The 25,917-nt window shown below is 47.8% G+C and overlaps 1 protein-coding gene across 17 annotated transcripts in view; it reads right to left on the bottom strand.

Annotated features, from left to right (window-relative positions):
* LOC127616265 (receptor-type tyrosine-protein phosphatase F-like) overlaps positions 1 to 25,917 on the bottom strand; it is a 126,652-nt gene that overhangs the window by 53,122 nt on the left and 47,613 nt on the right. For all 17 annotated transcript variants that reach the window (XR_007967083.1, XR_007967070.1, XR_007967084.1 and 14 more), the window contains 3 exons: positions 20,916 to 21,091; positions 11,813 to 11,958; positions 10,592 to 10,733 (listed from right to left, as the gene is read on the bottom strand). Coding sequence is in view for 1 of the 17 variants with exons in the window: in XM_052087760.1 (XP_051943720.1) it covers positions 10,592 to 10,733; positions 11,813 to 11,958; positions 20,916 to 20,997 (370 nt within the window). In the remaining 16 variants the exon portion in view is untranslated. The remainder of the gene's footprint in view (positions 1 to 10,591; positions 10,734 to 11,812; positions 11,959 to 20,915; positions 21,092 to 25,917) is intronic.

Below are 25,917 nucleotides of genomic sequence, written 5' to 3' on the forward strand. Positions count from 1 at the left end.
TGCAGTCATAACGTGAGTGACAGTGTTCAAAACGCCGTCCTTATCTTCCAAATCGGTCAACAGAGCGGCATTAAGTGCGACGGTGCAGGTGTTAAGACGAGATCGTGTTTGCTTAGTCCGTCATGCCTTGCAACAAGCATCAACGTAATGCACGCACAAGCAAATGTGAGTTTATCGCCGAGATATGAAGACTGAACGACTAAAAACCACAACTAACCGCAGCTCTGGGAAAAAGCCAAGCTGTCGGCCGATAGCGACGCCCAACCTCCATTTTAGTCAGTCTGGTGAATCTGCCGTGAGTGGTTGGTGTCAGAGTGCGGGGGGGGGGGGGGGGGGTATTAGTCAGGTCATGAAGTGCAGGTATGAGGACTCCCCCACTGACGTGCGCTGAGGCCCATCCATCCATAGCGAGTCGGGGCCCGTTGACTCATTGGCCCACGAAGGTGAACAATGGCGGGGTCACGGGCACGCGGCGCCGTTATTAACAAATTGGAAGAAACACGACGCTGATGTCTTTCCACACGCGTGATTATGAACAAAGCAGGAGTTCAGGCAAGAGGAATTCATGCTAGCGTGCGCGTAAGATGGACCATTTATAATCTACGATCATCATATCATTACGTTTTTTTTTTACAATCAAGATTTACTTCATTTCAGTTCAGCCGTCCTGCTGCCCAGTGACCCTTCGTTAATGTGCCAGGCCAAAAAAAACAACAGCACAACAAGCAAAAACGGTATGATTGGTTACTTGGCAAAATACATGCTGGATTTTTGAAGTTGTAGATATGACCACACTGCTACATATTGACATGGCGCACAACACCCGCTAATCGGATCAGTCATGCGCCCCACAAAACGGAGAAATCTCTCCGATTAATCACAAAAATCTGCTTGTGGCGGATATTTAACAGACGTCACCGTCTGCGAATTGACAATTGGCGGATATAAGCGCAGGCGTGTGTGTCATGTCACATCTTTAATATCTTCCCGCGGGGCTGGAGGACGACATCCGGATGAGTTCAATAGATCGCCAGATTCCGCCCTTGACAACAAACCAATACATGACGTTTTCATCAAGCTGCAAGATGAAACAGAGCTTAGTGCCGCTATTAGACTGTGAACATATTCTTTTTGAAAAAAGGAAAAAAAAAGAAAAAAGCAAAATGTATATGATACAGTGACCAAAATAGAAAAATACACTAAATATTAAGAAAGTACAAAAAAATAGGTTACAGAACTTCTAAGTCAAAACCACTGTTTTAGTTTATAAATAAAGAAGCACAATTTTACAAAAACTTTGTTTGACTAAATTATGAAATGAAACGACAATATTTGATTTAAAAAGGCAGAGATTTTAAAAATACCCGCATATCATGTTGGGAAAAAAACCCGCAACATTCAAAAATTCCCCCCAAATTAGAAAACTACACTACCAGGACAATGAAAATAAATCCATTTGAAAAAAAAAAAAAATATGTATATATATACACAAAAGATCAGAATGCAGAAATGTGAGATGAAAAGAAAAGCTGTTCCAGAGCGGTTTGGCGTGAAAAAGCCACTTGATACCTCCCGGAAATAAGCCACTCCACTTGGTCAGTAAAGGGAGAACTCTGCAAGACTTTTCCTGGAGCCACTTGAAACCCCCGATGAATGCATCGAAACATCGGCCCTTTGAGCTCAATCTATTCTGGAGCCTTGCAGATGCAGTTTAGGGGCTTTCTAATACCAAATTACACGTTTCCGACATTTGACCAAAAAAGCCTCCACTTTTAGAGCTCTCTAATCTCACGACAAACTCTGAAAATTGCACGTCTGCCTTATGGTTTTCGTGTCCGCAATCCCCGACTTGTTTTTTTTTTTTGAAAAATATTTTTAAGTCTTTCATCAGGTTTCCTCCTCTGCTTCTCCTTAATCTGTCTCCCTCCCTCCCTCGCTCCGTCGGCTCCCCGAGGCCACAGACATGATCATCACTGACAGTGCAGCATTTGCTCTTTTGCAGATACGCCTCGCCAAAAGCAAACGGCAATTGATGGACAAGGAGAGATGATAAAACGTCGCCGGGGAGCACCGACGACTCCGTCCAACGCGAGGAAAATATTTCATACATGGAACTTTTGAATGCGTTTTATCAATCGCTTTAGAAGCACGAGGTATTATTTATCGATGGGAGAAAAGTGTACAAGAAAAAAAAAAAAGTATGGCGGCAGGGATTCTGTCTCGTTGAAGGACATCACAAGGTCGCGTCTCGTCATGTCATACAATAAATGAGTTGATCCTTCAAACTAATGCCGCAGGGCATCTGAAATACTTTCAACATTTTAAGAAAAAGTCAAAACAAAAATGATATTTTTGTATTTTTCCGTTCGGTCTCTAAGGGGATATCATTGAGCGGGGCCACTTTGGAGCAAGTGACGTCGGGCCTTAATCCGTGTCGAGATGGTGCACGTAACGCTAATAATAAAAGCTACAAGCTAGCAAAAAAAATACATAAATGACCGCGCACGAAGCCGGCGCAGCAAAATCTGCGCCGAGCAGCCTTTGATTTAGCATTATGGTGAGTTATATAATTTCATGCACTTCATATTTGCTCCGCGGTGCCTTGTTATGTTGGCGCATCTCAGGAGGCGGCCGCTAAGACCGTTACATAATGTGCCTTCCCCTTTACGCTTCTATTCGGGAAGTAGCCCAGCATTTATGTGGCGCGGATCATTCATGGACTTTCGATTTGTTTTGTGGCATCTGTTGCACGTTTGTGTGTTCCCATGGGGGCCACGTTAAAGAACTCTTCCCCTCGTCATCACCCATCACAACTTTGTCTACAAGAACAAGCTAACGCCCCCTAGCCGTTAGCTTGTTGCCAGCCAATTTCAGCGAGAACTTTAAATTCCAAACGATGTGCGTTTCTTATTTGATATTCCCTGCGCATGAGAACAAAACATTAAGATCTCTCCCAGTCCGGAGCAAACGTGAAAAGGCGTTCATCCTCCTTTGCGTCCGTCCTACGAATGGCCATAAAGTCCTTGGAAAGCGAGCACGTCAGAGCACAGAGCGCTACGACCACCCTCGCCATATTGTCTAAGTCCTTGGGAGAGGCGCGCGGGGACACGTGCACTTTGTAATTGTCAGCCCCGATATGATCTACGACGCCGGGCCTCCAGCCAGCAGATGGTGGGAGATATTAAATCGGATCGCCACAGTGGAGTTGGCAAAATATGTACAGGAGGAGGCGGGGGGGAGTGTACACCTGAGGAGGTCAAAGCACCCTTGTGTGCTTTCGTATTCTCAGGATGACAAAAATCAATATTTCAATGAAAATTCATCAAAACTTGCATTTTATTGTTTTTTTTCGACCTATTCCCAACAGAATGATGTCATTTGCTAATGGAAGTGGCACCAGTCAAAATACAGGTACAGTCTCAACAGCACTAAGGGGGCAATACTGAAAATATTACCCCCCCCCCCCACACACACACACAAATGAACTTACTGAAAACACAAACGTACAAAATAAGAGAAAGAAAATGCACATTTTAAGAAAATACAAATATATTGGCTTAGGCATAAGACACAAATGGAAAAAATATTGGAGGAAAATGCCACAGACAAAAAAAATCCTGCTCGTATATATTGAAAGGAAAATATTAGGATGAAAATACAAAATCGTTGGAAGACAATATTGGAAAAACAATGTTGGAAGATAAAGATATTAATCATATATCTGAAGTAAAAATATTAGACAGCAAATCTAAAAGTAAAAAAAATGAATAAAGTCAGTCAGGTTTTGGAACTCAGTGCATACACAAGTCGCTCCGCATCATAAGGCGTCCTGTCCATTTTGGAGAAAATGTAAGACTTTTAATGGCGCCTTATAGTCGTAAAAATACGGTACATTCGATTTTGAAAATCTAAAACTACCAGTCTGAAAAATATGACATAAAACCACAAAACAAGTACACGAAAGTAGAATGAAAAACAAAGACACAGCAGTCACCTGGACTGCCTTTGGCCATGCTTTCAAAGAAGTCCCACAACACAACATGCACCTATCGTCTTTGTTTGCCGTTGCCCTCGATGGTAGAATCTGAAAGTACTACTCGCAGCGATGCGGCAGTCAACGCGGTATATTAACCATTCCGGCAATTGGAAGGTGGACTTCTAACTGTCTCCAAAACGTTATCGCCATTCATCAGCCAAGCGTGTTTTTCATCCCCAGTACGTTTTGACAACACAAAGGACATCGCCAGAAGTGTTTAACCACACGCTAAACTCGCCATTAAGGACATTATATATATAAAAATGTGTACGTAAATAAACACGGAGAGCGGGAAGGAAGAATGTGGGAGAATATCAGTTACACAACACACCTCATTTTGGTCATTGTGAGCAATTTGAATAGAGGCAAGCAAAGGAAAGGGATTAAGTTGTCGGAGCAGCTCGGCTCCGTGTTCAATCATTCCAATAACGGCTGGCGTACGCGTTCATGGACGGCGCAATGAGATTTCGCCACTATTTATCCCGTCCACTCTGTTTGTCCTGCGCTCGCCGGGGGCCGCCGAGATATTTATGAGCGGGCATTGTGTCGCAGTCATTTGCCGCCGCCGCCGCCGCCGCGCCGGGCACCCGCTGAAGCCGGACGAGCAAATAAAGGCCTTCCGCGAGGCGGTCAGGCTGTAATTTGTTTACTGCGCACCAAACGCGGCAGCGCTAAATACAGTCAAGCTGTGCCGCGGTCCGTGAACCGAGGCCCAAAGACCAATGAGGTTTTCCCCAAAATGGCTCCTTCTGGAGCGCAAATTGAATTCATATGGCGGCGACTATTAATATTCCGAGGGGCCGCGCCGCGCGCCGCAGTTTTCCCTCTGCCGCGTTTTACAACAAGTAGACAAGTTATTTTTGTTCGAAGCTCGGGATTTCTCGCTTGACCCTTTTCTACATGTGAAAACTTTGCCAGTTCAAAGGGAGTTGACGGGGCTAACTTCTTCAAAAAAGAGCATTTCTAATTTGCGCTCTGACACGGGAGGACTTTGGTAATGATGGCGCGCGTTTGATCTCTTACCATTAGATGAGATTTCTCCTGTCTTGAGATTCGTCCGCAGTTCCCGCCGCCCCCTCCCCCCGAGGACGAGACGAGGCTCTCCGAAGCACCTCCAATTCGAATTCTCCACATTTCGGCAGCCGCGCTTACCCATGAACACTTTTCAAATCGCGCAAAAACATCGTCTGCCAGGTACTGTTGCCGTGGAGGCTTTCGAGCAGCAACGCGATAAATCGCACTTGTTGGACTTCGATGTGAACGCATGTCGTTGTAAACGTGTCGCATTTGCCAACCCGGTGCTCTTTCAACTCTGAGCATGTGAACGCTTTGGCCATTCTATTCCTCGGGGTTTTCCAGACTTAGTTTCTCACGTCTTTCTTCATTCACCGACTGTAGCAAAGTGTTTCCATATCTTATTCTTGTTTGAGACGACAGTGAAGCTCCTTTACTACGAAACCTACATGGGCAAAAATACCCCCTAGTGTGAAAAACCTTTCTACTCCCCCTACAACGAAAACTCCCCCTGTTCCATTCTATGAAATCTTTTTCTCTGCTCTTGCCTCGCAACGAGATTCACTGCAACGAAAACGAGCCTTCTGCAAAAGTCTCATCCAACCTCAGCATGCCACAGCGACCTATATACTGCTTTGTTCGGAAATGGCAACAACCACCACCACACTGGTTTACACATGCGCAGTAGTACGGGAAGTATTTGTTTCTGACGCATCGCGAACGTTGCATTGCTAAAGCGGCGACAAAACGGACCTTTGCATACCAAGGAGGTAAGAAAAGAAAAGCTTGAAAGGTAATAAAAATGAAAGAAGCCAAATAAAAGGCATGATGCAAGAAATTGGTGTAAGTGAAAGTAAATGTTGATCGCAAATCTCTTTCCCTTTTTTTCTTAAAATTTGCTACAGTGAAAAGTCCCCGGTTGTGAAAAATTTCTCGCTGCAAAACATGATTACGTTGTAGAGGAGTTTCACTGTAGCGACATTTGTCGGCACATTTTTCTCGGCGCGGTTTTCGCAGTTCCAACGCCGGTGTGGCTTCTGATGTCTTCTCAGACGGCGGGAGTGCTATTTCACACGTCGGCCGGGCAAGCGCCATTTAGCAGGACATTCGCTGAGGCGCGTCAATTCAAGTGGGGGTGCCGCAAGGGTCAGGGCGCAGGCATCGTTACCCACGTAACGAGTCATTGTTCCCGACGGTCATTGCCAAGCGTCCGGTATACTCGGCGCGCCGATAAAAGAATATGGCAGGGACGAAAGAAGCGGGGTATGACGCTGATAATTATTTTGTTATCGACAAAAAAAACCAAAACAACGATGACTTTGGGCCCCGTCTGAAAGTCTGGATGACCTCTGGATAGCGTGAGAACAGCCGCAACACAAAAGTGCGGGGCTCTTAACGGCGTGACAGAATGAATTACAGAGTGACTGGAGACTTGTGACGTGCCAAAGTGCTAAAGTCCAACTTGGCAGAGGGTCAGAAAAGCAGGCTTTGGCGGCTCCGGCATGCCTTTCTTTTTATTGGACCGCTTTCTCTTGGTAACTTTGGACCCCAAAGAATTGACTTAGAAAATACAGAGTATTTTTTTTTCCACAATTGCACGATAGGTAAAAATGTCCAAAAAAAGAAATAAAAAGAAAACGACTACTTTTACATTTCCCCTCTCTCTATTTCTGTATCTTGTCCGCTGAAAAATAAGTTTATTCTATTTAGTTCTACAAAGCAATACGCAGCAGTAAACTTGGTTGTACAACTTGCGCTACGGTTACAAATTCGAAAAAATGCAACAGATGAGTTGAAATTGAAACGGAATTCTCTTTTATGTTACAACAGCTAACTTATTTTTAAGTCGTACATGAGTTACTTGACTATATGACACGAATGTCTATTTGCTTGATGATGCTATTCTACATTTCAAGAGATATGTAAAGTTCATATTTTTCATTTATTCAGAGGTTCATGTATTTTTACACTTGAAGAGCAGGTACTAAAGTAGAATTGTTACTTTACATTTGATCGAAATGACGTCCTTTTACTGTTTCCATTTTCAATTATTTCATTTGCACAGGAGTTAGTTTGCTCAAACCCCCCCCCCCTCCCAACCCCCACCCCTAAGTATCCACAATTTATACAGTGGCGGTGAGGCTTCCTTGTATTGAATGATGCTCACCTTGTGCTTTGCTCAAGGGCACTGCAGTTAATGTTAACAAAAGCCCCCCCTCTCCAACCGCCATTCGTTTTCATCTGAGCTGCTGTAGAAGTTCCCAAAGCTCCGGGCTAGCGTGGTCCATTAAGGTTGGTCGACCATTAATCTCCGTCTGCTTGCGAGCTGCACACCCCCCCGCCCCCCACCCCACCCGTGTTTTTCGCGCCGAGTTCCGCCGCTGTGAACTTGATGCATTGCCAAGTCCACAAAACAATAGCCTAAATATAGTGGGGCCGGGCTGGCGACGTGGCTCTTTCGAGAGGTTTTGCGTGGCGGAATGAGCACCCGTCTACGTTTTCATGTGGATATGCGGGACAAAAAATATGAATACAAATTGCCAAAACGAGCAACTGATGTCGCCGGCAAATTGACTCGTGCGGCGCAACGTATGTATTGTGTCGCTTTGCCTTAGGCCGCCCACAATAAAAGGCCAATCTCTCAAATGCGCAGCACCGGGTGGGGGCGGAGGGGGGGGGGCAGTCGACCCGCCAAGTTGCCGCCTTTGGAGGTGGTAAGCAGAAGGACTTTTGCGTGACCTGCCGAAGCTTTCAAATACAATCCAGAAGCATAAACGTTAACGGCACTCCAATCCCCAAGCACGAGATTGCATATGGAGCACAAACGCAGAGCGACGACGGCCATTGAGCAACACGACAACATTCGTCTCTTTTGTGTCAGACGTTTTCAGGTGCTCAATGGAGCCCTCGGCCTTCAGCGGGCGCCCGTTTGCTTTGGCCGGCCGCCCGTTCCTCTGCGGGCAGGTAAGCGCAGGCAGCCATCGCCGACTTGCCCCAGCCTGTCGGCCCGGAGCGGGTTTTCCGCGCAAGATGTATGAGCTCACGTTGTTTTGCTTCTGTCGGCTCAAAACGGTTGACGCTTACTCATCGCCACGAGTCCCCCCCCCCCCTCTAGAAACCGTTGATGGAAAACTACAAAGAATGTGGAGATGACTTCTGCAACTTCTTGTGATCAATTCTCGGCACAGTCAGAAATGCTTCTCGTTCACTTGAGAGGGAAAAGCACCAAAGATCAACAGCAGCAATGTGTCTTTTCTATGAAAGACATTTATTGATCCCGTTTCAATCGTTTCCTTTGGAGGGAAAGTGCAATTAAAAGTGCATTTGCCTCCTCCCTAGGAAATGGTAGAACATTCTCGGTTGCAAATGACCCGACTGGTTTGCTGTAGTTGCCAAGTCCTTTGCATAATTGTCCGAGTCATTTTTTTTTAAATTGCTGTAATGATACAGTGGCGCCTTGAGAAAAAAAATTCAATTCTGGATTGAATTTTCCGTAAATCCAAACTCAAGTCATCCCTTTTGAAATGAATACAATCGCTCATTTCTCTGTTCCGGAATCCAACCCCCCCTCGACCAAAATATACATTCATTCATTCATCTTCCGAGCCGCTTGATCCTCACTAGGGTCGCAGGGGGTGCTGGAGCCTATCCCAGCCGTCTCCGGGCAGTAGGCGGGGGACACCCTGAATCGGTTGCCAGCCAATCGCAGGGCACACAGAGACGAACAACCATCCACGCACACACTCACACCTACGGACAATTTCGAGTGTTCAATCAGCCTGTGGGAGGAAACCGGAGCACCCGGAGAAAACCCACGCAGGCCCGGGGAGAACATGCAAACTCCACACAGGGAGGCCGGAGCTGGAATCGAACCCGGTACCTCTGCACTGTGAAGCCGACGTGCTAACCACTGGACTACCGGGCCGCCCAAAATATACAATAAAGGTCAACTGTAGTAATGTTTTGGTGGACTTGAAGACATTTGGATACTTGAGACTTTGTGAGACGTGTTCCCACAAGCAAGGCACGGTTACAGGCCAGATGCATGCGTGACGTTGGCGCGGAAGAGGCCCATCAACAAATACGGCGAGCCGCGGCCTCTCTCCGGGCCCAACGCGAGTGACAAAAATCCCACGGACACACTCCACAATCTTTTTTTTTTTTGTTATTCTTCCCCAGGAGAGCAGAAGCTGTTCTTCCTGATAACTCCCACAATAACTGGGGGGGCCGCGCACTTGCGCTTGCGCCTAATGCCGTGTGACTCATGTTCACCTCGTGCCACGCGATTCCTCACGATGCGCAAGACGAGGACGAGTATGGGAGGGTGAGGGATGAGAGGGGCGCGGGGAGGGAGGGGGGGGGCAAAGTAAAGCAAAAGTCCCTTTGGGAAGATTACGCAAGGCCCGACCGATGATATCAAATAAGCATGCGGGGGGAAAAAGGGAAGATGGCGACGGATGACCCTCGTCCTCCCGCCGGCTCGCTCTCAGGCTTTTTTTTTCCTCCAAATTTCTAATGGAATCAAAGCCCTGCAGTGACTCGCATCCGCATGACAAAATTACAATCAATTAGGGAGGAAATGCAGACTCACGAGCCGCTGATACGGAAGGCCGAGCGGGGGGGGGACAGGGTGGCGAACCTCTGTCCGCATACATCAAGTACATTAACGGCGCCGAGGAGGAGTGGGCAGAGGGCCATCCGTGCAAAACACTCCAGAAGCTGTTTGTGTGATTATTCGGCGCCTCGCTCGCCGACCACCTTACATTTGCCGCCATTTTGTGTTTTGCGGACGTGTCGCGTTGGGAAGAGGTGTCGACCTCCCCCGAGGCTGAGCCATCCTGAATTTGGATCAGGGCCAAAGTGCAGACTTTTCCATTGCAGAGTGTTCGATTAAAAACCTGAAATGACATCTTTTTCAGGCTTCGAAATAAGCACCCAGATGTAAAAGGCTCAATGGAGGGAGGGAGGGAGGGAGGGAGGGAGGCAACTCTTTTTTGAAAATATAATATTTAACCTGAACTAAAAGGTGACAACAACGATGAAAAAGCCAAATTAAGCACTCAATTAAAAGATAAAACAAACGTCTTTATCAACATATCGAGGGTGAAGCTTACAAAGCCACATAGCCTTGCCATAATCACAGAAGGTTGGTTTTGTTTTTTTTAAACAAGTATAATAATTCCATGGGTGAAAGAGCATATCTTCCCAGAGATGACGCCACGTCGGGCTCCTTCATACAGCAAAACAACTTGGAGCCAAATCACCAGAGCGACTGGTGCTTGCAAGCAAGCGGTGCGATCCGCCGCCATCCGATTCCACAACCGATGAGCTGCTCATCATGCGCATCTCTCCACAAAACGATGGCATCCAATGTTCACGCCACATGAATTGCTCTACATCGACATTGACAAATTCAAGGAATCCTCAAAGCGTTCCGATACAAAAGAATAGGGAATGGATGCCAACGCCACTTGTGGATTGTGAGCCGGCAGAGGTGAAGTGAGGAGGAGAAAGAGGAGGAGCAGGAGGTCCTGGTCTCACCTTCAAAGACGGTCAGCTTGGCGCTGGTGTTGATCTCGCCGGCGCTGTTGGCCGCCGTGCACTCGTAAATGGCCTCGTCGCGGTGCGTGCGCAGCGGCTGGATGCGCAGCACGGATCCCGAACCGTCATCAAACTCGATTACCTGGGAGAAGTCAAGAGAGGACGGGGAGTGGGGGAGGGAGGAGTGGGGGGGGGGGGGGATTGGTTCACTTTGTACTTCTCACCATTTCAGTCTGTTGGAGCATCGAAACGACCGAGACGTTTTTATTTATGCAGCGCTTGCACAGCAGCCGCAGCTCTAACGAGGCAAGCATTAACGATGCACCAAACATAAAATACCGTCAATAATACAATACAGTATATCTTTTTTAAATTTCTGATATTATCTATGTATAAATACATTTAGAGAGAGAGAGAGAGAGAGAGAGAGAGAGAGAGATCTGTATGTGGATAAGGGAGTTGAGCAGTGAGCTACAATTTCCAGCTGAACGCCGTATTTGAAGGGACACGAAGTGAGGATTGAAACCATTGTACAAAAGTGACCTACTTTTTTTTTAACTTTTTTTTTCTTATGGACAGGTTGTGCAATCTGTTGTGTACACTAACAATAACAATGCGCACACAACACTCCCCCTCCCAAAAAAAGAAAACGTTTCTTTTCCCCCTTAATAGCCCTCGCGGTCAACTTGGCAGCTGTCCGCAGACGAGCGTGACCAACTGGCTGGTGACTCCCAACTTTGACACAGCACGCTGCTGTATGCTTCTTGGAGAGCTTGAGTAGTTTCTTAGGCGGCATTTGGTTAAAAAAGGTTGGAGAAAGTACGACTTAGATAAGATAACAATTTAGTTAAGGAAAAAAAACAGATAAGGAAACCCCGGGGGGGGGGGGGGGGCCATCTGAGCTACTCGGGAGAGCAGCGCGAGGTTTGGTTTTTGTTCAGACATGCCGAAAGAAGCTGCGCTAAGTAGCACATCAAGAGCCGTGCGTGGGCGGAGAAGATGGAGCTGACCGACGCGGGCGCGCGCAAAGATGAAGTGGACTCCTCCATCAACTGAGACGGAAGAAGATTAAAGCCCAAGGAGGGAGGCTTGTCTGCTCTTGCTTGGAGAGAAGGAGCCCCCGCCGGGTGTGTTTTCTTTGAGGATCAATGGCGACGCGGAGGCCGGGCGACACGTTGGGCTGGTTTGCGCGAGTAAGTCACGAGTTGCGGGCGCGCTCACCTCAAAGCGCTGCGAGCTGACTTTCTTGCCCTTCTTCATCCAGGTGATTCGGGGTTTGGGCTCGCCGGCCGCCTGGCACACAAAGGACGCCACGCCGCCCGAGATGCCCGTCTGGTCCTCGGGGGATTTGATGAAGCTCGGCAGCTCTGAAAGCAGGCGGCAGGCAAAACGTGAAATAACAACAACAACAACAAAAATACATTCGCAGCCGATAAATAATCTATACAATTCCGGAAAGCAATTAATTGCCCAATTCATGGGAAAAAAAACAATTTAACTACGGTAATAAAAGAGCTTTGGTTTCTGAATGCTTGCAACAGGAATATATGAATTTTAATGAATTGACCTTTTGTGTTTTACAACAGAGAGAAAAAAATAACCCAAACAATGTATTCAACATTTTTGGGAGGGGCGGCGCGGTGGATGTCATGATGTTTCGTCTCATGTCGACTGATGAAATTGGCTGGCAAATGAATTGGCTCGGTCGTGCAAGCAAGTCAACAAAATAATTGATTTGTCTCGTTAATTAAAGCAAATCCAGAACACAGCATACAACATAGCATAATAAAATAAAAATCATTGAAAGAAATGATGAAAAATAACATGTCATACAACTGACAAAATCTGTAATAAAAATAATGTCAAATATTATCCGACTAAACAAAAATCTTAAGATTCTTTTTTGTAAGTTTCATTTCTGCAATATATAAAATGAAGTCAAAAGCAAAACAAAAATCATACACAAAATAAAAAGTAAAAACAAAATGCATTGTGTGAAAAAATACATTTCAGCAATTATAATTTTTTTTTTGTTGGCCCCACACACGCGTCGTGACACACCGTTGACATTTCAAGATGTTGATGAAGCCTTGAAACTAGCGCCATGGACGCCGTTTCTTACCAAGTCATCGGACGAGCTCTCAACTGGTAGAAAACCTCAATCAACCCCCCCCCCCCCCCCCTTTTTGTATCCAACGACCCGTGATCGGGCAGAAAAGTTTGTCAGGTTGCGATCATTAGTGCGGCTCGGTGCCTGCGGGGGAACGAAAGGATTTGCACTGTAAATATTTTCAGCGCAACAAGCAGGCCCTAAATATCAGCCAAATGTCAGCCGGGTTGAAGAACAATATGGACGCTTGCGTGCCATTGCGCGTGTGAGCGTGTGAGCCTGAGATTATTTTGCATGGCATAACACTTCACACACACTTGAGCGTCTCACTGTTATTTAACCATGTTTAATTCAAAGACGTCGCCGGCTAACCTCACATTTATATTGCACACAGTCCCCAAAGTATGTATTAAAAAAAAAAAAACACCTTGTAGCAATTTGCGCTAAGTGACATCCGCCGTTTGCGATGGATTATTCCGCTCGACTTTTCATGGGAAATCTTGTCCCATTTATGCTGCCGACTATGACAAGTTGCAATTGCTTTCCCCCCCCCCCCCCTTTCAAACTTGCCAGATTTATGTACACCTATCTGTTGAGTCCACCTGTCCAATAACATCAGGCCAGGGGGGCCCCATTTCCGGACCGGTCCCGGCCGCCAGCGGCTTTGATAGGCTATTTCCATCCCCCGCAGACGGGCCGTCGGATGATCAAGGCGAGGACGTGGCGGCGACTAGCAAGAGCAAGTTGAGCAACGCGCTTCGGTTGGCCATCAATGCCTCTTAAACAGGTCGCGGTTCAGCTCGGAACGCGGCAGTCGCAGAACTCCGTCATCTTGCCTCCGTAGCGGCGAATAAACGACATTTCTGACAAGTATCGTTCTCACAAAGGGAGTACGAGGAGTAAGCCATGCTAATTGCTAACATAACACATTGATATTAAATGTGTGTTTGGGGCCGCGACCTCTCTACGTTTTTGCCAGACCGCGTGAGGCTACCGCGCACCTTGCAGATGCTGGACTGAGCGGCCAAGACAGTTTTCATCCATAGATTCAACGAAATAGCCCCATTCTTGCTTTAAGGCGTATGTTTTGTTTGAGCGGAATTCATGATAAATCGGGGCGAGCGCGTGGCAACTATTTGGGCAGACAACAATCCAGCCAAAATAGCAAGACTAATTAGCCATCCGCTTCCTTGCCAAAAGAGGTTTGATTGAACAAAGTGCTGGCAGCCATTAGCTGCAGTTTTCAGGAAGTGGATTTTCAGGCAGGGAATGCAAAGGAGACGACGGTTGAGGTGTTTTCCCCCGTCCCGCCTCCGACGTGACTGCGCAGATGTAAGGTGAGCTGAAAAGAAGAGGCGGTGGCAAGCGTAGCCGTGCGACGCTGCTCAAAAGCCAGGATCATACAAATAATGCCAAGGCGTGTCCATCGTCGCATGGACACGCAATGGCACAGGGTGTGGGGGCGCCCGCCCAAGGTAAACACGGGACAGTGGTTGTAAACACACGCCATCTCGTTATGGCAACTTGAGGGAGTGCGGGTAGAACATGTCGCTGTATTTATGTCATTTGCACGCCAACTGAAAAGTTGTGGTGGTGGTGGGGGGGGGGCATAACCTGGTGTCATTTCTTAAAAGGAATTCCAGTTTATGTTGTATTGACATGATCATCTCTGGGCATCAAATCAAACTTATTCCATAACTTGTCGGTTTTATTTAGGAGAACTGTTATGCGATGAAAGACGATCAAAAAAAAAAAAAGAAAAAAAAGCGCTCTTCATTTCTCAGTCTACATTTTGGAGCGGCTGTTTCCACAACGCCGCTTGAGGTTATCAAACTGTTTGGCTTTAGTCACTTGCTTTCCTACATCCTTTTTTTTTCTTCCAGTGCCCGTGTCCCATTTTCTGGGCTGTCAGGCGCTTGTCACATGAAAACAAAAAGCAAGGATGAGGTGAAGAACATGCAAATCCTCCCCCCACGGCCGAGGTGGTGCGCACTCACTCCGCCTGCCTTCTTCAAGGCTTTTTTTTCTTTTTTTTTTCGAAAGAACGTTGCCAACTCCTTTCTCGACGCAAGCATGCTCTCCCTTCCGGGTGGCGTTCGCCATCAACTGTCAAGCTCGGGCGTCGGGCGCGTCGACAGGAATTTCAAGGTTGGGGTTGCGCCAATATCGCTTTGAAGTCAAGATAAAATCACTTTGTCACGATCAAAGATGTGACCCGATAAAACATTCGCAGGAGTCGAGGAATCTATTAAGAGTCAAAGCCAAGTGCAATTTCATAACTTGCACTCAGCAATTTATTTTTCTCCCATACGCCGCGGCTCATCCTTCTTTTTCAGGCGGTGATATTTTTCAGTCGCCATTCTTGCGGGAATCGGATGCTAATATTTAATTGCGATTTGTTGGGATGGGGTTGCAAAATAGACCCGGGAAAATGTGCGTTTGCAGGGGGGAAAAAACAGGAGAGCAAATGTGTGAAAAAGTCATTTGATCATCGTTATGAAACACAATACAAGGCAGGAAATATGACCAAATGCCCGGTAGTCCAGTGGTTAGCACTTCGGCTTCACAGTGCAGAGGTACCAGGTTCGATTCCAGCTCTGGCCTCCCTGTGTGGAGTTTGCATGTTCTCCCCGGGCCTGCGTGGGTTTTCTCCGGGTGCTCCGGTTTCCTCCCACATTCCAAAAATATGCATGGCAGGCTGATTGAACGCTCTAAATTGTCCCTAGGTGTGAGTGTGAGTGCGAATGGTTGTTGGTTTCTGTGTGCCCTGCGATTGGCTGGCAACCGATTCAGGGTGTCCCCCGCCTACTGCCCGAAGACAGCTGGGATAGGCTCCAGCACCCCCCGCGACCCTAGTGAGGATCAAGCGGCTCGGAAGATGAATGAATGAATGAAGCTAACAAGCTTTTGTGTTTTATTTATTTTTTTCTTTCTCCGAGGTGGCTGACAAGCATCGTGTTCCCAAACCTGCCCCCCCCCCCCCCGTTTGAGAGCCTCCTCTGCGCTGATCGATTTGCGTCTTATTCGTCATAAATGAGCAAGTTATCATTTTCACAAGGCGACACTCGGCGCAAATACATCTGATGCCATCAAGAGCGCTGCGGCCGCTTTAATGGAACACTTCCATTTAGGCCATTTGGGGAGGCCATTAACTCCTTTGCAATTCAGTCCAAATAAAGCCGCCTCGCCCCTCCAAGTTATTTACCCCAATGACAATGAGGCCCTTCAGGCTGTTTACGCCAACACACCTTGTTTACGGAAATAGAAACGCCTAGGTCTTCTTTTTTTAGGGATTTATGAAACTCATCAACCTTTGCCGCCTATTAAAAAAAAAAGCCATGAAATTTCTCACCATTAAATATCGCCCATCTGTGTCGGGTAGGCACTTCAAATTTGCTAGCAATTAGCAAAAAAAAAAAACATCGAGGAAAGGGTCACTTTTGAAGAGGCCCTCAAAATGGTTCGCTTCAAACCCAAATTGCAAACTTTTTCTGTGTCTTTTCGGACATGGGTTCTTGAGACTTTTTTTTTTTTTTTTTGCGGTTCTGCTTCGGGTAGAGGTGAGAGTAAGTCACAAGTCGTACCTTCAAGTCTGAATGAGTTAAAAAGACAAACCGTTTTCAAATACAGATTTCAAATCTGAAAGAAGACGAGCGAACAAGTCACGTCGGTCTCGTCTAAATCGAGCCGAGTCGCTTCGATCCCAAGTCAGGTGAAATTTGAAGAAATTAGCAAAGGATGACGCTGGGCTGATTTTGCTGCGTCACGCCGAAAACAAACCACACGTTTGACCAAGGCCCGTCCATGAAATGCTATCTACGTCTTACCCGTAAGAAAATATCATCGCGCGTCCACCCCGCCTCCTTCCCAGTCGAATCACACAAAAGCTTTGCGAGAGCGAAATAACAATCCCGGCGCGCGAGTCGGAGAGCGCCGATTCGCTCGAGTCAAATTGGACGAGCGACGTGACTCATGGCGGGTGAGATGCCTTCCCTATCTGTCCAAACCCATCGCGGCGAGAAGCAAAGAGGAAAAACATCAAACTTTCAATACCCCAGCGGAGCGCGAAGAGGCAGGGGGTGGGGGGTCGGCGCAGGCGGGCGGGCGGGGCTGACTTTCTATCAGGCCTCGCAGCTTTGGGTGAATTATTCAAGACAGCAGCGAAAGAAGAAGAAGTCTAAGTGCAATTAGCCTTCACTCCTCTCTTCTCAGTGTGAGTCGCCATTATGTAATGGCTTTCATCGTCTCCAGCCCGATTAGGACTCGGGGAGGCATTGCTAAAATCTACACACTCGCTTCCCCCCCTCTTTAGACGGCCCAATAAGCACCATGTGACACGGAAGGAAAACACACACTGTGATTTCAGGAACGCACCGACGCCCGCAGTGGCCATTAAAAAAAGAAAATTTAAAAGGGGGGCTTGATGAAAGCGCTTTTTTGTTTTATAAGCAATCACGGGGGTCCGTCTCTCCGTCATAACAGCGTTTGGTGGATTTTACCAGTAGAATTCACACAAAGACGGGGGTCCGACCTACCGACGTGACCGACGTGACGATTTGTCAACTCGTACGTGGCAAACCGTCAGCAAACAGACAGTCTGCTGTTGATCTTCACCGCGCCCTCGTCTCAACGACAGACGTCATGTTTTTGCCGAGTATAGAAATTGTCCTTCTTCCTTCTAGAACGCGGGCCAGGACCGAGAGAACACTTCAAGTTGTTCACTTGATAGATACACTGCAGGCTACGCGGCGTATTTTCCGCACGATAACGTGCTTTCATCAACAAAGCGCCCATTTTCAACCGGTTTTCACGATAGGGCGCACCGCATTATAAGGCGCATCGAATAGAAGCTGCGGTTGTGTTTTGCAACCACTAGATGGCACTAAACTAAAGGGAAGACTTGCGGCGACTCGTTCCGTTGGCCCCCATCGGCACGACGATTGCCATTCGAACGGTAACCGATGCATAATTCAACGTCAAACGTATCAATGCGATGCTTCGATGACGACGGGAGATTTGTGATTGAAACGCGAGCTCGTCCGCTAAGTGGAGACCGACTGGCATGAGAGGCGAGGGGCTTTGTTAATGCAGTCGGTCGGGGTGCCGTGGTCACCTACGCTACAATTAATAGATCAATGCAGGCTGAATGTTAAGCGTATTAAATGATCCCAAGAGGCGGGGGGCAGGGGGGGCTCAGCTGGCGAGAAACACTCCCACCTTCTTCAGCCGTCCCCCTTTGAGGGTGAGCTCATCATCCATCACTACGCGACCCCGCCCTAAGCCTCCCTCGTCACTCCACTCACCTAATTAATTTGCCTCCTTTGGATTAGCTGCCCCTCGCCCGCCCCCCATCGCTCAGAGGCCAACCATAGCTGTTGGCGTCTTCACTCATTCAACTCTCCGCTATCGGCGCATAAGTGATCTTACTGTATTCATACGAGAAGGAGGAAGAGATGAAAGTTTGACAGGATTGGCTTTTTCTGAGGTCAAAGATCAACCGCGTCAAGGCTCGCTCGTGAATTTTTTTTTCCTTTGGAAAATGGAGGCGCTAAGTTAAACTTTTGGATTCAGCAAGGTGAGATCATCTGATCGAGAGCATTGGTCTCTTTAGCCCTGGCAAGTTGGACTTGAACACGATTAAAATGAAAAGGACCCCCCCCCCCCCCCCGCGGGGATAATCACGGTCTTGGAGTAAGATCGCGCTTTGATGCTAAATTTGCGCATCCGCACATGGCCACGTGAAAACGGAGAGAGGAATTTTGCACGGGTTGCATCACGTCCGCAACACGTTTGCTTTCGGACCCAACGTCATGCCGGCGTGTCGCAAGCCACGCCTCTCGTTCCTTTTACGACTTTCCGCTCGACGGCCCAGCGCAACACGGGCGGCTTTCGGATTTTAAAGGACAGCGACGGGTGGCCTAGTGTCAACGGTCTATAAAGCTCTTTTTTTAAAATCAAAACATCCGTTGAAACGCCTTCCTGGTTGCGTGCTATTGATGACTCTGGGACAAAGCGGGGGTGGGGGGGGTTCGGGTGACCGCCTCGAGCCTGGCCATCGAGCGCCCTAGTTAAACAATGAATCTCACGTCGTTAACCTCAGCAGATAGCCGTCTAGCCGTCACTCGGTGACGCGGCCGCACTTTGGCTGATGAAAACAATTCCATCGACTTGATGCTCTTCTTCCACAAAGCGGGCAGATTGCTTTTTTTTTTTTTTTTTTTCCGGATCCTTTTTGCTGCCACCGCGCTCCACGTAGTCCATCTTTGGCGGGCCGGGGGACCGCAGCTGTGTGCTAAACGCATTACTTTCTCCGAGTGGCTCTCCGAGGTGGATATGGTTACCTTTAATTAAAAGATAATCAATTTCCCCCGTCCCCTGTTTGATTTTCAACCGGGAGACCATATGGACCGTTAAAAAAAAAACAATCCAATTTGCAGCCGCCCAGCTGCCCGTCTGGTCCCCCCCCCCCAACCCCACAAACCACTTTGGCACGTGCATTACATCACCACATTGCAAGAGCTTTTTCAAGATTGCCAATTCAATCACAAAGCTTGCTTACACGACACAATTGGGTCACAGTATCGTCAATTGGAATTGGAGTTGATTTTCGAAGTTCCTTTTCATTTGTCTCATCGCATGCTTGACCAACAAGTACAACAAAGAAATAATTTGATGGCTCACACGTACGCTTCCATATTCTAAAGTCACGTTCCAAGGTAATAAGTTAATTACGGCGGCGGCGTAATCCTCCAAAGGAGGCCCTCGAGGTCGTCCTGGCATGAAAAGCTCGTCCAGATTAGAACGAGAGAAAGAGGCGCGCCCGGGCCGCGCACACGTCAAAAGCTTGTTAACGCCGGCCAAATCACTCAAAAGACGCTCCGCTCCGAGAAGCCGGCCGCGTGACTTTGACGCCGACCTTGCGGGCCCCCCCCCCCCCCCGAGGCCTATTGTGTACAAGCAACGTTGGTGGAGCGGCCCCCCCTGCTTGATTAGGCTTAGCTCCCGGGGAACTTAATCCATCACTTAGGGAAGTGACAATCTGATTGACTTGATCAGAAATGGATGGATTGATCACGTGTTTTTTTCAGATAGCGTCTGGAAAAGGTCATCATTTCAAAATCTCTTCATTTCTCAAGTCAGGAATCAAATATTTTAGTTCTTGACTAACATCTTTATCCAATCATCATCGTAAGTCTTCTTTTTCTTCTTCATTTGCATTTCATGGCAAAGGGATTGATGGAGACCGATTGATCACGCCCAAGGGGGATGGGCGGAGCCTACGAGGAGAATTATTGATGGTGTAGAGTAGCTGCTCTTTTCGGTTGTTTCCGAGCCCCTGACCTCGATCCATTCATATCCCGAAAGACGAGACAATTCTGGTGGTTTTCGAAGAATCTCGCACAGAGACGGCGTGAAGTCGCTCGATCATAAAGCCGCCGGTCGCCCTCGCGCCCGTAATATCCGTCCGCCGTCCGCGCCGGAATACAGGAAATCCAAAAGCGACGCTATCAAGTTCACATAACTGGAGTTGCAGAGAAATTACAGGCACCGCATTTACACAACCCTGCTATTAGTGGTCGGTGTTATTTCGGCCCCCCCCAACGGTCTTTTTTTAATTCCACGTCTGCTTGGCGCTGGCGGTAATAACAGGTCTGCCGTGGCCTCTTTTTTTTTCCCCCTCGCATGCACGCACACCAAAATACACGCCTAGCTTAACCTCAGACCAGAGGCGGACTTCATTGGCTTGCTTTTGGGTTTTATCTTCCCTTCCTCAGTGGGAATTTTTTCTTTTTTTTTCTGTCAAATCTGTCAAATGAGAGACAAGAGCGATATTACTCAGTAGAAAGCTTGCGATCGGTCACCGCGTACTACGAGTTCAACTTAATTAAGCGACCTTTGAAAGTTAAAAATGAGTCCGGCGCGACACACAGGGATTTTTTTTTTCCCCGCAGGGACTAAATATATCAATCACCGATTAATCAGTACTTGACTATCACAAAAAAAAAAAGACAGCACCTCGAGAACTCAAGGAGGCAAAGGCTCACTCAAACAAGTCTGCTTGGAGCAACACATGAAAGGAAGGGCCAGTTGTTGTGGTTGTGGGGGCATGTGGGGGGGGGTACGCATGGAAATGACCTACGGTGACAGCACCATAGGTGAGCTCATGTGTTGAATGAATTTCGCCGCGACAATCTGGAGCAAAGAGACACTTACTGTCCGCCACGGAGGAGATGGCAGCGCAGCCGAGGAGCAGGGGCAGGACGAGACACGCCCCTCTGTGCGGCGGGGGTGCCATGTCTCAAGGTCGGCACTGCTGCTGCTGCTGCCCTCGCTCGTCGTCCCCCCCCTGCTTAGACTCGTCCCGCTCTGACACGATCAAAGGTTAAAGCCTGCAAGGGCAAACATGAGCACAATTAATGACGAGACAGACATTTACAGCAGCGTCATCAAACCGGGACACATGTCCATCTACTTGTTTGCTTAATGGCTTCTGTTGCGACTGCAACCTTATTCTCTCTCCCTTTGACCATTTCAGCGGGAAGAAATGGCACCCGAGATGAAAGTGTCGGTATTTCACCCTGAGCTCACAATACCTTTCTGGAAATTACGCGGAAGCAAATTTGTTGTCAAGGCTTTAAAAAAGTGCTTCACAGAAAGCATTGCAAGTTTCCAAGGAATCCATTGCGCAGGTGCCCAATGACCCACCTCGCCACCCCCCGAGGCCGGGAAAACAAATCTGAGATCCGATCGGCTGATATTTTGCATGAATGCCATATGTGCGCCGTTTTGGATCGGCCGTATCGTCTTTAAGTCACCGGTTGATCAATGAGATCTCTAATGGGCTCTGCGAAATCAATCATAAGAGCGCACGGGTTGCCCACATTTACGATGAATTTTTGTCTCCGCTGAAAGATTTTGCCGCCAGCCGTCAATGTGTGACTGCGGTCCACCAAAAGCCGCTCTGACACTGCAAAGACAGCGAGTGCCTCACATGACTCAAGTATCAACTTTATTGACGTTTGAAAGTTTGGCAATGGATCTTAGTGGTATGAGCTCAAACAGTATTGATCCCCTTTCACTACTCCGGCGGGTGCAATGGCCGTCACGTCAATTTCTCTGTGCTCCTTTTGTGCGGGCGTCGGCTTGGAAACACCACTCGACACAAAGTCGTCAGAGTCTTCCGAGTTCTGGATGATGCTGCCAAATGGCGTTTAATGGAAAATGACGACGTAAACGGGTTCGACGGTATTGACACACCCCCCCCCCCCCCCCCCCCGCCAAAGATCCCCTGCGACAACAGAGCCTGAACTCTCAATGCCAATATTGTGATCCGATGCCACGAAGAAACAAACGACTCAATTCTGCTCGGGGCGAGCCAGCCCGGCGAAACGAGTAAAACCGGCAAAGCGAGATCAGACGACAAACGCGCGACAGTGCCGCGGTTATAAATTGATGGGAGGAACGTCAGAAAAAGACAAAGTAAGAGAGCCCAGGTGAGGGAGGATCTTCTCCCAGAGGAACGGCGTTGGCGTGACGCTCTCCGTGACCACTCCAGATGGCTCCGAATGAAGCAAAGCGCCACTATGTCACTGAAATGCAACATGTATGCCGAGCTAACGCCCGCCACCCTCTCAGCCCCCCCGGGGAGAACTGCGAGTAGCATATGCGTGCCACAAATGAAGCACAATTAAGCAAGCCATAAAAGTTCAAACAGTTGGAGAAAATGCACTCCGAGAAGAAGAAGAAAAAAAAAGTCTGTTGAGCCCGCGCGGCTTCTTTTTTGTCTTTTTAGGAATTTGATTTCGTGTCGAAAAGAATGGGATCAAGATATATGAGCCAAACTTTTTTTTTCTCTTCCCCTTTTAGCCTGCACTTTCTGCCTCATGCTATTACAAACAAAGTAACTGCGCGTGGCCATAAATTGCACTAACAACATTTCTAATCCTCTCGCCCGGGGGGGGGGGGGGGGGGGGGGGGCGTCTTTGATGAGCAATTGTAACGCTATAAAGCAGACCCACAATCTGCTACGGAGAGAAATCTCGTCTCTTCATGGAATTAAAGTTGTATCTCCTGAGGAGTTCTTTAAAAAGTTCCATCTTGAAGGGCTTTACGACTAAAAATCGTAAAAGTCCAAAAACTTGGGTGGCCAGCCAGCTTTCGTGTATTCATTTCGGATGGATGTGTTAGCATGTCGGGGAAACAATTGACATTGTTTTGCGTCTGAAGGTGTTGAGTGGCATGCTGCTTCCAAATATTTGACGGGCACCCTTTCCAATCGCCCTGCGGGGGAATCAAGACTGAGAGAAAACAAAATAAAAGCGCCCAAGTGTCGAGATTTGTTGTTTCTTCTATTGAGAGCGCGACGGAGTGGAATGACTCACAGGAATGTCGTGAGTCACCTGAAATTTGGAGCCTCGCTTGAGCTCTTTTTTGCCTCCGAGTTGTACAGTAGGACAAGGTTGCCATTTGATCTCGTTCCCATTCGGGTCAAGTAAATGACTCATTTTCCTTGAACGACTACTGACAATTGACAACGTGATTATTATTATTTTTTTTTAACGTGACTTTTAGACTCAAATTTGTGAAACATTTGCGTGAGTTACTTACTACTTAGTTTAATTTTTGAGACCAGTTTTGGGCATCCTGATGCACGTTTTTCTTTTTTTTAAGGGTGGATGTAACTTAACATCAAACAGTGATTTCTTGAGGCAGCAAACTGCTTGAAATCTAATTAAAAACATCAAGATCCGGATTCAACAAAAGGCGAATTGATTATGTCATCAATCGGACCCCAAAAATATGTAAAAAAAATCAGTAGCCTTTTGTTGGTGTTCCGCAGGGTTTAGCTCCACATACTGCTTTTCGGGTGACTATTCTGCAGATAACATTTCGAGCAAAGGAGGAATTGGAACACGGCCAACTGTCAGTGGAAACATGGATATTCACATTTTGGTCAATGATCGACGTTGTGCATTCAAATAACAGCTTTGGCATCCCTGCGTGGACTTAACGAGTTCTCCCAATGCTCGAAACAGGTTTTCTTCCGATCGTCGAACGTCTTCCCATGTTCTATAAACATGCGTGTTTGGTTTCTTGAAGACTAAATTGTGCACAAGCATGAATCCAAGTGTGAATGTGTTTTGTGGGTTGGCCGGTCACCAGTCCAAGATGCACCCAAGTGAATGGATGGCTCTTCAAAATGATGGGAAGTCCACCCGCTAACGCGATATGCTAATACGCCGTTCGGAAGTGGCTCACCATGTTCTGAAATCTAAATTAAGCATATTTGAAGCCAACATTTTATTTTGCCAGTCGACTTGCGCACGCTCCTTCCTGCCCCATTCGCCCCGGCATAAATTAATGTCGCTCGTGTCAAGTTTGTTGGCTGACAAATGTGTTTTGACGCCCGTTTTAATGCGCGCCTCTCGTGCAGCGCGGCTGATAGAGTTGGCTCGCCGCCGCAGCTTCCGAACCCTTGGCGCTTGTCGCCAGATATCTTCCGCAGCGCATGCCAGCGTTGGGCAGATGCTCTTCATCTTCAACCGGGAAGAAAAAATTCCCGCAGCGATATGTTATTCCTTATTTACGAAGCAACTTATTTACACCCTGCGCTCGGGGAGGAGAGCTTGTAATATAGGCACAGGGAAAAAACACCCGTGCTGCAATGAACCGTACCCGGGACTCATCCACAGCCTCCAGAGTCATTTAAGAAGAAGCTTTTAAGTGTCTGGGGAGCCCCACCCCACCCCCAACCCCCATTGGGAATGCAGCTAGCATGGCATATGTGCTCTATAAGTACAGCGCGACAGACAGAAGACTAAGAGGTTTAGGGAAGTCATTAGAGAGGCAATAATTGAACGACGGAAATCTCAAAATGGTCGCCGTGGAGGAAAACAAAAAGGGAGGGGGAGCGCACCTTTGCTAGGTTGGGTTTGCCTGCCTGGCACCCACCACCTTAGTGCGGGCTAGAGTCGCGGTTCCTAAGCGCCGGTACTGGTTCGTGGACCAGCCAGCATCGGGTAAGTCGTAGCTTGAAAATCCGGTTCCCGTGCTCGAAGCTTCTTCGGGGTGCTTCGTAGCAGAGGCGAAAATGATACAGTCAAAGAAATCAGCATATCAAGAGACAATATCAGCAATCCTGCTTCAAGGGTTCTACATTGTTCTGACAACAGGGCTCACGGAGGCTCAACAGGGGCAACAACCATCAAGCTTAAATGGAGGAAACTCGACTTCAGGGCTTTGTTTTGTTTTTTATCACCGCAGGTGATTCTCACGCGTCGATCCCGCTCTGAATAACATGAGGCGACGAGCTCGCCAATGACGCAACGAAGTCTTCAGAACGACTTCGGTATGCGCAATTGTATCCTTGATTCATATCAAAGTAGAATGTTCAAAGAGTTCCCGGCCCGATCCATTTTCACATTCTACATTTGCAACGTGGGCTTCTCTCCACTAACGGCGACCAAAACAAAACGACGATGTCAATATGTAACGTACTTTGTGATGATGGGGAGCGGATCATCAAGCCAGAAATAAGCGCAGGGTTCCCACTAATTACAGCACAACTACATTCGGCGTCAAAGTGAGACGTATTCGGACCAGATAATCAGTTTCATTTCTGTGCCGTCTGTGAAGATATCGAAACATATCCGTGAGACAAATAAAGATGAGGGAACGCTGCGGGGCAGCAGTGGCCCTTTTCTATTGAGGAGTACTCAGGAGGTCCTCGGTCACGGCTGACTCGCGCACCATTCGCAAGCTCGACAACTCCTGAGCAACCAGCGCCCCACCCCCCCGTACGTCACTTGAGCTCAGTCTGAATAATTATTGCTGGGCCGTGCTCCGTGTGCGCTAGTGCCCCTTGCTTGCATTCCTTCACAGCGTTTGTCTTGCACTGGTGGAGAACAGGATTACCGCCCGGAGGTTGGGGAGGGGGGTTGTCGGAACTGAGGCGTGTGTGTTTGACTGGGGGTGGGGTTGATGGGTGGGAATCTTTGCCTTCTGTGCTTGCCTGCTTAGTCATTTGACGGTGCCATCTGTCCTCAGCAAAGCGTCGAGTGGCGCCGCCTTGGGCCATTTTTGCTTGCCGGGGCCGATTTGCCATTCATGTTGCTGTTGAAAATCATATACATCCAAGTACAATTTATCTCATCGTTGTCAGGAGGGCTTCTTTAGACAGAAAACTGGTTGGAACTGAAACAACAGGGGCCAACGG

The sequence above is a fragment of the Hippocampus zosterae genome, chromosome 15, assembly GCF_025434085.1.
Source record: "Hippocampus zosterae strain Florida chromosome 15, ASM2543408v3, whole genome shotgun sequence".
NCBI classification, from domain to species: Eukaryota; Metazoa; Chordata; class Actinopteri; order Syngnathiformes; family Syngnathidae; genus Hippocampus; species Hippocampus zosterae.